This window comes from Crinia signifera, chromosome 6, assembly GCF_055691185.1.
Source record: "Crinia signifera chromosome 6, ASM5569118v1, whole genome shotgun sequence".
Lineage (NCBI taxonomy): Eukaryota > Metazoa > Chordata > Amphibia > Anura > Myobatrachidae > Crinia > Crinia signifera.
The window spans coordinates 240550328-240563282 of NC_139222.1; the positions used below are offsets into that span (position 1 = coordinate 240550328).

Genomic DNA, 12955 nt, shown 5'->3' on the forward strand with positions numbered 1-12955 from the left:
ATGCACTTCTATCTCAAAGTGTCGCCTGCAGGGCAACCTCGGCTTATTCTTTTTTTTTCTAATCAGAGCCTCCCCCCAGGCAGATTTTGCAAGTGGCAGACTGCAATGGAATTTCTCATGATTAGAGATTTGGTGCTCTCTCATAATTGGGGAGGTTGGAGGTTTCCCATGATAGTGGTATATTGTCGTCATTATATTTACACCTCCCCTAACAGTATGTCATCAATGTAGTGAGTTTACCTGAAATGTGGAATTGCGGTTCTAAAAACCAAAATAGCAAACTGCTACAAAATAGCAAATAAGGCTACCAAAAAAAAAAAGAAAATTAAAAAGACAAAAATGATGCATGCCTCAAACTAATGAATGGGTATTTTATGTTCAACGTTTATTTTCTTTTGCTATAAAAAGTTCTAAACAAGCGTTACACATCTAGCTGCTAACATGTTCCATTCTCAAAATCAGCCAGCGACTTGGGATAAGGTAATGAAATTGCATCATCCAACAACAAGGTTAGCTATACCTCCCAGTATATACCAGAGCCGTCATGGAAAGGGAAGTAGAGACTACGAGGGGGGATTCAATTCTAACGGTGGAAATAGCGGCCGCTGCCTATTCAATGTTTCCGACAGCATTGAAGGCAGATTCCGTCAAAACAGATCTGACTTTAAAACCAATCAGATCTATTTTGTTGGAAATGGCTGCAGATTGTCGAATTCTCAGACGATTTCGACAATCTTCAGCCATTTTCGCTGACACGCCCACTTTCCAGCCAACACTCGGAACATTGAATTCTGATTGTCGAGGTTCTGTCCAGCGGGACAAAAAGGGCCTGGGATTCCGATGGTCGGAATCCAGAATTGAATAGCCCCTTATGGGCGGTATTCAACTGTTTTTCACCAGCATTTCAACTCGCTATCCCCAGGGGCGGTGAACAAATGCGCTGCTAAACCTTATGATAATGAGCGCAATATGAGGACTAGATCAACTGAATACCACCCTACGATCTCCCGTCATTTTAAAGGGGAGTTTGGGTGCACTATAACAATTAAATAGCACCCTATATGTTCAACCTCAATGCAAACCTATTCAACATAGGTTATTAGCACTAAAAGAAGCGACAGTAAAATAATAATATAAAACTATAGTAAAGAGTAACACAGCTTGTATAAGAATATTCACAACAACTGGTTTCATTCTTACCTTCTGGTTCCACAGTGGTGTCCTCCCCTCGACTGTAAGATGGACGAGCAATCACAAAGCCGACCAAAAACAGGCAGAGCAGCAGCATACCGTCAGTGTACCCACCCCTTGCTTGTCCTGTGCGCCACACCGAGAACAACCCCATCCGGCTGGCTGTGAGCATGCATGGGACGCAAGCACCACTACGTGGTCCCCAATACCATGTGAGAGGTCCTGCAAGAGATCAGCAACAACGTTAGAATCTCGATCTACTGTTGTGACATTCATTTGTACACCTATAATTCAATTGTAGGGAGTACTAAAATAACTGGCCGAGTGCCCAATAGGTCATTATTTCAGGGCTTCTTCCATTATGCACAGGTCAGTTATTTAGTTAAGTTGCTCAACAATTATCCAACCTGTTTCTACAGAGAGAAAGCCTGAAAACATGGCCTGTTAAGAGTACCTGAGAAATGGAGGTAAAAACGTCTGGTCTAGGGCATACTATTTCCACAATGACTTCTTGGATCTTCACATTATACAATTAATAAGTACATTATGTTTTAAGTGCCCTTGATGCTCATTCATACATACATACATACATACATACTATATTTACAAGCAAATACATTATTATTATTCCTAAATTATACAAGAATATTGACAAGAATTTTTGGCATCTATAATAATGTGGTTACAATTTCTACCCCAATGCATAGGAATTCTGGCGATCTGACATTCTGCATTCTCTGAATATTTATTTTACGTCAGAGTACTGGATGGATATTTTGTTTTTCTAAGTAGCATTTATACCTATGTATTTTGTTTTACCCCTATGAATGGCACTTAAGAGCCCATTTGGCATCATATAAATATAATGGTACTTGTGTATTAGCAGGGCGCCCAATTTGCCTACCTATGTGGGCGTAGAGATCGCATGCGATGGTTAAATTTCACAGCACCCCCTGGCCGTGGATCGCATTGCATGCAATCTCAGTACGCAGAATAGGGCACTAAGCTATTTGCTTAGTGGGCGCCCTGCTAATACACGAGTACCAATATAATAATTAATATCTCCATTGTGTGTAGGTAATAGGTGCTCATAAGGCCACTGTCTTTGAACCTCAGCCCATCTTAATTTCCTGCCACCTTTAGTGTTCACGCTAGGATTTTTTTAGGGCAGTTTGCTGACCACCGAGCAGGGCACATTTTACATTAGAAACAAAAGCATATATAAAAAAAAAAAAAACAAAAAAAAAAAAAACAAACACACTGCACTAGGATTTCGCCCATTAAATATTTTCATACTCTGCTATGCCCATTACATATTCTGTCGTAATGACAATTACACATTATGGCACATGCTGTAATGCCTTTTACACATTATTCCACACACTGTAATACCCATTACAAAAGATGGCACACACCAAAAAGTTTTCATTGGCAAGTCATCGAGGTGGGGGGTAACGGAAGGGCGCTCAGTGCCACACACAAAAAGGGCAGGGTGCATTTTAAGGATTTAAAAAAAAGACAGGGTGCAAAAGAAGCTTATAGGGAACACTAGCCTTAATGCTGCTGATTCTAAAGTAGATAGTCACAAAGTTATTTCATTCCATCCAACAATTTGGACAAAATTGTACCTCTCTGATCTCCCCCCTCTCACATTTGGCAGCAAGCAAAATAATCCAACCCATAACTTAAACATTAAGATACCAAACACTATAATCCGATCTCCTAAATCATTCCTAAATTCCATGAACAGTGGAGAGGTTTTAATCCAGTTTTATTAGGGTGGTAGTTCTGCAAAGCAAACAAACCACACGCAGAACAGCAACTTGCCGCATGTCCGTGATAAAAATTCCTCTGCTCCAAAAATATAGATCAACTTTCTAATACAGTGATGTGGTGAGAGGCTTTCATCTCAGAACGAAGTGTGGCCGGCTTTACTAAATATACGAGTTGGGGGGGGGAACTAGACTATTTGGAGAGTGGGCAGGAGGAGAGTGGTTAAGTCACATTATCTGCCATTACTTGCACAGTTCCTAAATGCTCAGGGGAACATCTGCTTTAATGTCTTATGTGGTGCCGGAAAGGGATGGGAGTATCCAAGGACAGCTATAGTGTGAAGGATCACAAGGGACTCATAACGAAACAGGACATCGAGAAAGCATAGATCTATTACGCAGTAGGATGCTATTATAATCCTGCAGATAAAAAATGTATGTAAACTAATGACATCACAAGCAAAAAATAACTTTTTGCCTTTCCTAGCCAGTACATATGAAAGTTCTATTAATACGGTCAACTACAATAGCTAGATCCGGTCATGGGAGTTCAATCCAGACCATGTATGGGGGAGGGGGGGGGATGTAACTAGATGGTGAAAGATACTCAGACATCAGCTTTGTGTCCATAGCGATAAGAGCCAGATGCACTAAGCTTCAACAGAGATAAAATGAGAGTGATAAAAAAAAAAACAACCAACCAATCAGCTCCTGCCTGACATTTTTTCAAACACAGCCTGTGACATGGCAGGTAGGAGCTGATTAGCTGGCTGTTTATCACTCTCCATGTTATCACTTTTGAAGCTCCGTGCATCTGACCCTATATCAGGGATGAGCATCCTGCATATAAGCAGAAAGGAAATGAGGAGAAATGTAGTCGTATAAAATATTTTCCTTCTATTTATTTTATAGTTATAAACCAATTTTCGACCTACTGTAACTTATTAGGCGTGAGCAGGGCAAATTGCCGGCTGCAGCACTTCAACGCGCTCCCCTCTCACATTTTATAACTCAGCCCTATGGGGCTTCAAACAAAATATGGCGCTAGAGTAGAGCGACACATTTCCGCATTTACTGATAGACGAGTTGGCGCGCATCTTAAGTGAACTGACCCTAGCTCATTGTGGTGATCGGTGTTCATAAGGGGACAAATAAATAGACAGTGTTTTAAAAAGGTCAGTTATTCGTATAATTATATATATGGTATCTTCTAGCATTTTTGTTTTAGGGTAAAAGGATAGAACAATTGTTGTATAATGGGGAGTTTAAATTTAAAACAAAATAAGTTGTTTGTTTTATAATTATCATCAGTTATTTATATAGCGCACACATATTCTGCAGTGCTTTCTTGAAGGAGAGGAATGTCACATCCAGGTGTTTTTCCCTGTCACAATGACAATAAGCCAGGTAACACAAGTGACCTCACTACTCTTGTACTAGAAGTTTTATTTACCCAGAATGACATCACTACTCTACAGAGAAACTTGAACAACCATTCTGCACCTTAAGTGTTCCTGGTCCTACCCAACTATACCGGAGAAAGAACGGACAATTGTATTTCTAGTTCTAAATAGACTAGGAGTTTAGAAGAATTCCATTTGCACAATATGGTGCAGCATAATGAAGCAGAATGCAAAGATCAGAAACTAGTTCTGCAAAACTCTTCACACAACTGAGGAGATGTAGTGACCTTTTCAGAGATCTAACTGTAAAACAAATTGGTCATAATGACCAATCAGCTTCTAGCCACCATTCAATGGAATGTGCTAGATCAGGGGTGGCCAAACCTGTTCTCAAGATCTACCAACAGTTCTTGTATATCAGGCAACCTGTGGATCTATAGTAGGAATGAATGCAGCAGGTTTGAAAATGTGACAGTTAGTAATGACTAAGCTGCACACCAGATAGGTGATTTAGAAAACATGGACCGTTGCTAGATTTCGAGGACCGGTTTGGCCATCCCTGTGCTAGATGAATGATTGCTACAAACTCCACTTTTTTTCCTTTTGAAAGTGTGACATTTCCCCCTCAAATTTGTCCATATTTCCACTCATATCTACTACACCTCAAGTATAGATGATGACATCACCACTCGCCACATATATTGGTGTATGGTGTAGGATAATGAAAAGATAACTCACACATACTGTACTATGCCCTATTTCAAATTCCTGTGACCATATTTTAAATCAAGTGGTGTGATCAGGGAATAGGAGACTGGAAGCTTGAATCAGGCAAACAGAGCTGGGATTCCAGTGCAAGATGTTGTTTGCAGAACCTACAGCGGTACTGCAGAGTTTTTACAGCTGCGTTTCCCAACAGCCCCCACCCCCAGCTAGGAATACAGAGAGTCGGCTTCTTCTAGTATAGGCACGTACAAGGGAAAAAAAACGATTTTGAATTTTTTTATTGGGATGCTGACACCAAATGTACTTTGTAACACAGCAACGTGCAGAATCTTATAAACTGCTAAGGAATCTTATATGCCTACATGCAGGGACTGGCAAGGTGTTATATATTTTGTAAACTAAATGCAGCTACAATTCATTAGTTCATTAATAGTTTGCACATCTCGGTCACACTCTTGTGTGTTTTTCTGCACAAATCATTTTCCAGGAATGTGGATGATAACATCTGTTTGCACCTGGCTGCCCAAACTGATAACCTGCAATGTGCAATGCGAGTAAGGGCAACACAGAGTACATACCTCCCAACGCAGGAACGTCCCGATATTTGGGGACGTTCCTGCGTCCCTCCCGCGGCCGTCTGTGTCCCGCTGCAAGGCAGTTGGGAGTTCCCCCCAATCTGACCGAATAGACGCTGTGCAATCATCGGTGGTCAGTGGCTTAATAAACATTGGTGCATTTTCAGGGATTTTCTGAGTGATTTGTTAAAAAGGGGGGTAGAGAGGACCCAGGTGCTAAAAAATAAATCCCTAAAATAATGCACAGACAATAATAAAAAAAAAAAGTTATTTTGTTGCGTTTGATTATGGATTAACTTTTTTTTTGGGGGGGGGGGGGGGGGGGGGGCTCAATTAGCCCTAGTGGGACTATTCCTAAAGGCAAGCCAGCATGGATATCCCCAATAAATTGCCTGTTCTCTGGGGCCGCGAACCCCTTAATATAAATAATGGCTTGTACTGAAAAAAAAAATCTCCACATGGTGTGGAGTTTGAGCTGATTTTATAAAAGGACTGTAAAGCAGTGGGCTTTTAAACACTTGGGCAGAAATAAGTGGGTATATATGAGCTATATATACTTTTCCTTTTAATTTCCTTCTATTGGGTGTGGTATAGCTCACAGACAACATCGAGGTCGTCAGAAAAAGATAGACATTGACAAAACGCAGACACCAGCAAAAGTTTGACAGGAGTTTCATTTGTTGGGGTCAATGGTAACACCTTAACACTAGGACCCACAATTAGTGTACTGCTTCACTTGCCATAGTTTCAGCCAGATGCCTAATTCTGCTACCAACGCACATGACACTTAACCAGATATAGCCTACATGGATGGTAAATTAGAAAAGTCCCAAAAATTTGAAAAAAATAAATAAAAAGTTGTGGGGAAAAAAAAAACATCTCACGTCAACCTCTTTTCATGTGTTGCCCTTTCCCATGTCAACCTTTTGCTTGTGTCAAGCTTGTGTATGTTGACCATTTGGTGTCTACCTGTTGACGGCCAACCTCAAAATTGTCTGCCCGCCACCCGGATACCGCTTCTATTACCAAAATGACTTTAAGGCCTAATTCGGACCACATGCGCATGTGCAGACCCCTGCGCCGAGGTGATCGCACAGGTAGGGGAGGGAATGGGGTGGGCACAGACTGGCAGCAGGGGAAACGCCCAGACAGGTTGAGGACTGCTTGGGGCAGGCGGCTGATGCCATATGACGTCATCTCCCGCACCCTTTTCGTCCATTTCCGGTGGAAATAAAAGTCAGTTCAGGCTGACTTATCGCAGAAGGGGAGAAAAATCATTCTACGGTCGGCGACCATGAAACGATTTCTTTCATCTTCGGCTGCATGCGAGGGCGTGTGATCTCCTACACATAACCTCGCGTGATAGCTAGTGGATGTGGGAATCGCTGACCTGTTCGCAGCCTAGCAAACAGGTCTGAATCAGCCGTATCAACTTATTGTATTGAAGACAAAAACACATGGGGTGAAATGTAATAGGATGAGAGATTTAGTTAGAAATTAACAGGTTGTTTTTTTTAAAGCGGCAATCATTTACACTGCAACACCAGTTTGATTTTGCAGTGTAAATTATTGCCGCTTTAAAAAAATCTTTCTTACCAAATCTCTCATCCTATTAAATGTCACCCATTTTATTTGATATTTATTAGTTCTATAAATGTGTGCATATTTATATTATTATACAGATGGAGCCCCTCTCATTCTTGCTCGGCTCTCGCCGGCGGAGAGGGACTCCGTCAGACTGGGATGCGCGTGCGTCTCACGTGGACGCGCATCCCAGTCTCTCGGCAGCTGGGCGGCGGGGCCCTGCCCGTCTCCGCTTCAGGGAGACTGGCAGGGTTAAAGAGGGGGGGGGGGGGGGACTGGCAATGGGGGCGGGGTGCTCAGTCATCACGGAGCACGCATGTCTCCTGCGCACCCTGTCGATGGAAGCACCAGCGCCTGCAATAACGAGCAGCGCTCCATCTGTATATCCACACACAACCGTTAGCTACAGAGCCTCTGGTCAGCACAGTTTAGAAAGGGCCTTGCCAATTCGGTTACAAATATAGTGAGTGCAAGTTTATATGTCAGACGTGCAGTAAGGGACGGACATTAACTGCATAGAGAAAAGAGTCAATTAATTCTGATTGTTAGAACCTACCCACATTCCAACCGCTAAGCACACACATACACACACCTCCACAAACACACAACATGCTTCAGCAGACTACCACAAAAGGCACAAAGGCTTGTGTGTTACAATAGTCAAAAGCCTCTTTTGTGAGAAGGTGAAAGGAAGAAACGTTTGGGAATGTAAGTGCCCAGGTGGCTGTGTTTGTTCACCGTCTCTGGAGACTCTGCTTTTGTAAGCTATATATGTAAATAGAACTCTATCTTCCTGCTTTCTCCTGAGGAACGCGGGAGAGATGCTTCGTGACTAATATGACATTTGCCTTGGTAAACAGAGTAGTTTGTAAAAAGCTCTAAATAAAAAAACAAAAAAGAGTTGCATAGCGCCAATATCATTAAAGGTCATTGTTTATCCGTTTGTTTCTCTGGCAACATTATTTTACATATAATATATGGAACTATCAATACATTTCTTAAGCGGTTCTCACTAAAAAGCCATGGCTCACAGCACGAGTTCATGTGTTCCATTCCCAGCTTGGCCATAACTGTGTGGAGTTTATGTGGGCTTCCTCCAGGTACTACGGTTACCACCCATAATTAACCAATTACATACCCTCCAACATCTGAAGGGCAGGAATCGGTACACATTCGGGAAGGGGGTGTGGCCATGTGTGAAGTAGGCATGGCCACAGGGGAAGTGGGCGTGTTCACACCCCCTTTCCGAATGTGTACTGTGCATTTTTTTTTTATTCCATGCTCCTTGCCTGGCTGCCCCATCCCCGTATCCCCTGCTTAGCATGATTTTATGTTCTAACCATGCCACCCTAACCCCGGGGAGGACTCCCCAGCACCCAGACCCGGTCACCACACATCAGGTGCGGGGCGGCCTTCACACCCGACTAGGAAGCCTCTAGTATGTCAAGGTATCAGGGAGAAGCTGGCGCAGGGCACTGGCATCTCATCCAGCTCTGCAGCCATGTCCCGTATTCGCCTGCACAGACCGATACACCCGGCGCACAGTCACAGTGTGCGAGACTTGGCTACTGTCACCAAGTCTCACACGCGCCCACACAGCCTACAACTAGCCGCTTCATTGGCTGCAGCTCACATCACTCTTCCCAGCACAGCCCTCATTGGTCAAGTCGCTCGCACTTTCAGTGGCTCACTGTAGCATCCTCACTCTGATTGGATGCTGACAGTTTCCAAAATTACAACTCCCAGAGGCACTGGCTACAAAAAAAAAAAAAAAATAGGTACATTCGGTACAGTTAGATTTAGCCAGTACAGACCATTAAAAAACGGTACTGTACCGGCTAAATCGGTACAGTTGGAGGGTATGCAATTATGTATGTACATGTGGTAGGAAACTTTGATTGTAAGCTCCACTGGGGCAGGGACTGATGTGAATGGCCAAATACTTTCTGTAAAGTGCGTGCGCTATTTAAATAAATGGCAATGCAAACGTTTAGAAATACTGCAGAACTAACCAGATAGCTGGATTTAAGGGAAACATTTAGGCCCTAATTCTGGTACACTCACAAAGGCAAATTCCTTCTAAAATGGAGAAAACCATGTGCACTGTAGGGGGCAGGTCTAACTTGTGCAGAGAGAATTAAATTTGGGCGTCATTTTGTTTCTATGCAGGGTAAATACTGACTGCTTTATTTTTTCACTGCAATCTAGATCTCACGTTGAAGTAAAACCCCCACCCAAATCTAACTCTGCACATGTTACATCTGCCCCAACTACTGTGCACATGGGTTTGTCCATTTGAGAAGAAATGTTTCTCCCTTTTTACTCATGGCAGCTTCTTTGAAAGTGGTTTGTAGCGTAACAACCGTTTCTGCCGCATTTTTTCCCAAAAGGAAACAAAACTTCACAGCAGCACGTTGTTCGTTTGAATCAGCCATCACAAAATTAGAATCACTGGAGTCAGCGCTAGCTTCCCTCGCAACACCGACACTTCAAGCGCCCTGCACTGTAGAACATGACTAGTTTCCTTTGGGTGCCCCCTCATATACTGCTTAAAAATTCAAAATGGTCCTTTATTAAAGTGATCATTACATCTATGTAGATAAATGAGAAACGGGACTATGCCCCACTGCGCAGATAATACTATAATAGTTATACCAAATCTAAATAATTATCTAATAACTGCTCAATTTACAAGATGGCCGCATAGAGTGAGCTGGGACAGACCATAACCTAGCAGGAGGAGAAAAGCATGGGAAGGGGTGCACATGACATCAAAGGGGATGGGTCTTCACATTGAGGGGGGAGGGTGGATGGGGGACAGAGCCTCAGAGGTGTTGGAGCAGTGGATAGAGACAGGGGGGTTTATTCTGGTTGATTCGCAAGGCTGTGAATTCGCAAGGCTGTGAATTCGCAGTCTTGCAATTCCACCAGACGAATGATGTGGAAGGCCCACACACACATCTAAGGTTACTCTCAGATTACTCATCCGGTGAGGTCAGCTGCCCGCCCGGCACCCACGTCACAGGCCAAGTTTCAGCCTTTTCGTTGGAATGCCCATGAAACACTGGGTGTTCCCCATGGGTGTGACTATCCACCGCCATCCCCCCGTCTGCTGTCTTGGGTGCATGCAGCCTGTATGCCGTGGCCACATGCACATGCGCAGAAATGTGCATACATCCAACATCAGTCCCCCGTGCAAACGGATATGAATAAGAATGCGAAGGGATAATAAGGGCCAGTGTGCCTCGTTAGCAGTCATTACTACATCTTTCTCACACATCTAATTGCTTTATGATTAAGTCAACCTTTAAAAACAAAATTCCATCAGTGACACAATGAACATCAGATACATACTGCATGGACTGTCCTTGCAAGGTACAGAAGTACAGCCTTTAGGATTTATTTATTATCGTTGGCATAGTTCTTATGACATATATGCCTCTGGAATGCTTCCATTAAATAGCAATTACTTGATTAAGCCAATCAAGGTAATGACTGTATGCTAAAATTGTAATGAGCCATTTACTGAAAAGTGCAGAATTTTACAGTAAAAAGGACTATACGCTTACAGCCACGAATTAAACCACGGATTTGAGCGTTACACCTGAGACATTGCAGAAGAAAACCTACCTCGCAACACATTTAATTGCACTTTGAATAATTAACTAAACATGGTGAAAAAAAAAAATGATCTGGCCTATTGCTGTGGACGATAGAAACAGCTGCCAATACACACTGTCATTTGGAAAACCCAATTTGGTAATTACAACCACTTGTCTCAACAACAATTGGGACTAGCAGAAAAGGCAGTTGGTGATGACTGATCTGACAGTGTGTGGTCATCAGGCATACAGCCACATAGTGTGTGTGCGCTTATAGTGGACAGATTGGGCTTTATAGAGTAGTTTCACACTAAGCATGAGTTTGAAATAGAGTTTCGGAATTAACGGCTGGGGGGCCCTGGCTAGTATCAGAGTAGTGTTCATTCTAGCACCCTGCACCTTTCAAAATCCATGCAGTTCCTCTTTCCTGCCTGGTGTGTCTATGTCTATAGTGGTGTCTATCACACTGTAGCCTGCATCTCAACACAGACCAGACTGTACTAGATGCCCCAAAGAGGATAGCGACACCCCAGGCAGGAAAGAGGAACTGCACAGGTTTTGAAAGGTGCAGGGTGCTAGACTGAATTAGAGATGGATTTACACACACACACACACACTTACCCAATGGTTCATCCGGACATCATACAAGGGTGCAGCAGTATTTACTTTGTTAAGTTATACATAAGATAGTTATACACTATACTACCCTTTTGTTCTCTAGAGTTCTTACTCATAGTCCAAACCCCTTCTTTCTGGTTACTATACTTTAGCCTTTAGAATCATGATTACATGAGCCAGCATATCGCAAGCTGGTGCTATGCCTGGTGCTGGTAGGGGGTTATGTTGCTCACAGGAAGGGAGTATGTCAGTTCTGTGCCCCTATCCTAATCCCCAGCAGCCACCAGCACATTCCCCTGTATTTTACCCGACTCGATAATTAGCTTCTCTTCCATATTGACTGTTCCTGGTTGTGCGCTGGAGCACTTCCTGCATCAAGCCACGCCCACTCAGTAAGGCAGATTTGATAACCCCTCCCCTTGTGCTGCGTTCTGCAGTATTACCAGCAACAGTGCAGCACCATCCCCAGCTCCAGGGGGTGTCTGGCTTTCACAAAGTATGGATGGACATTGGAAGCCCCCAACAAATGATGGCTGGGCATCTGACATCAGAACATTCGATGGGATGGTAACTTAAGATCGCATAAAAACAATTCAACAGAAAAAAATCTCACACATCTGCAGTGTGGCTGGCTGGGGGCGGGCTATCGCAACACCAAGAAATGTTTATTATTTAATGCCGGCAAACATCAGAATGCTGCAATTAAAAAATAGTTAAAAAAAACCCACTACCATCAGAACAAAAACTATGCCCTTAAGATCCCTATAGCCTGCCATTTCCTTGATCACCAATGCAATCAGGAACCACCAATCTGTGGCCATTCAGGATTAGCGATCTGTCATGGAATCAGCAAAATTCCTCATTAAAAATCCCCGATTTGCTGATCCCAACCATTTTTGGTCCGAATCGGGGAATCAAAAGGTTTTCCGTATTGGCAAATCCCCAACACAGGTTTCAGTAGATCGGGAAATTGCGACACTCCATCAGATGTATGGGGGTCTACATGTTGAAATGTTGGCATTGCATTGGTTAATTTTGGACCCAACTGGCTGCAAAATGTACTATATATAGTACAAAAAGCACCATTAACTCTTAAGGTGCCCATACACTAGTAAGATTTATCTTCAGATCTGACTGGCTGAAACAAAAACATGGTTATGGATGAGTGACAGTGTCAGTTTTCCAGCATTTCCAAGCAAATGGTCAACTGTCATTTGCTCTCATCCATAACCATGTTTTTGTTAAATCTGCGTGTGTATGGCCACCTTTAGTATTGGTAGCCAGGTTTTTCAGATTCAGCAAAAAAACTACACAACGGATTTTGCTGCGCTAAATAAGCTGTTAAATAAATACAGAGGTTCAAGTCTGACATTGTGCCCTTACGCTCATTGGCCTGTGCTTACCAAAGCTTAAGTTACCTTTAATCAAACCGGGCATACTAGAATAGTATATACTACAGGTTAAGTATGAATATCCGTTATCCG

The 12955-nt window shown here is 42.9% G+C and overlaps 1 protein-coding gene across 5 annotated transcripts in view; it reads right to left on the minus strand.

Annotated features, from left to right (window-relative positions):
* Window positions 1-12955, minus strand: part of FGFR2 (fibroblast growth factor receptor 2) — an 82521-nt gene that overhangs the window by 53354 nt on the left and 16212 nt on the right. For all 5 annotated transcript variants that reach the window (XM_083149175.1, XM_083149176.1, XM_083149173.1 and 2 more), the window contains exon 2: window positions 1201-1413. In XM_083149175.1, the coding sequence (XP_083005301.1) occupies window positions 1201-1363 (163 nt within the window). In that variant the 5' untranslated portion in view covers window positions 1364-1413. The remainder of the gene's footprint in view (window positions 1-1200; window positions 1414-12955) is intronic.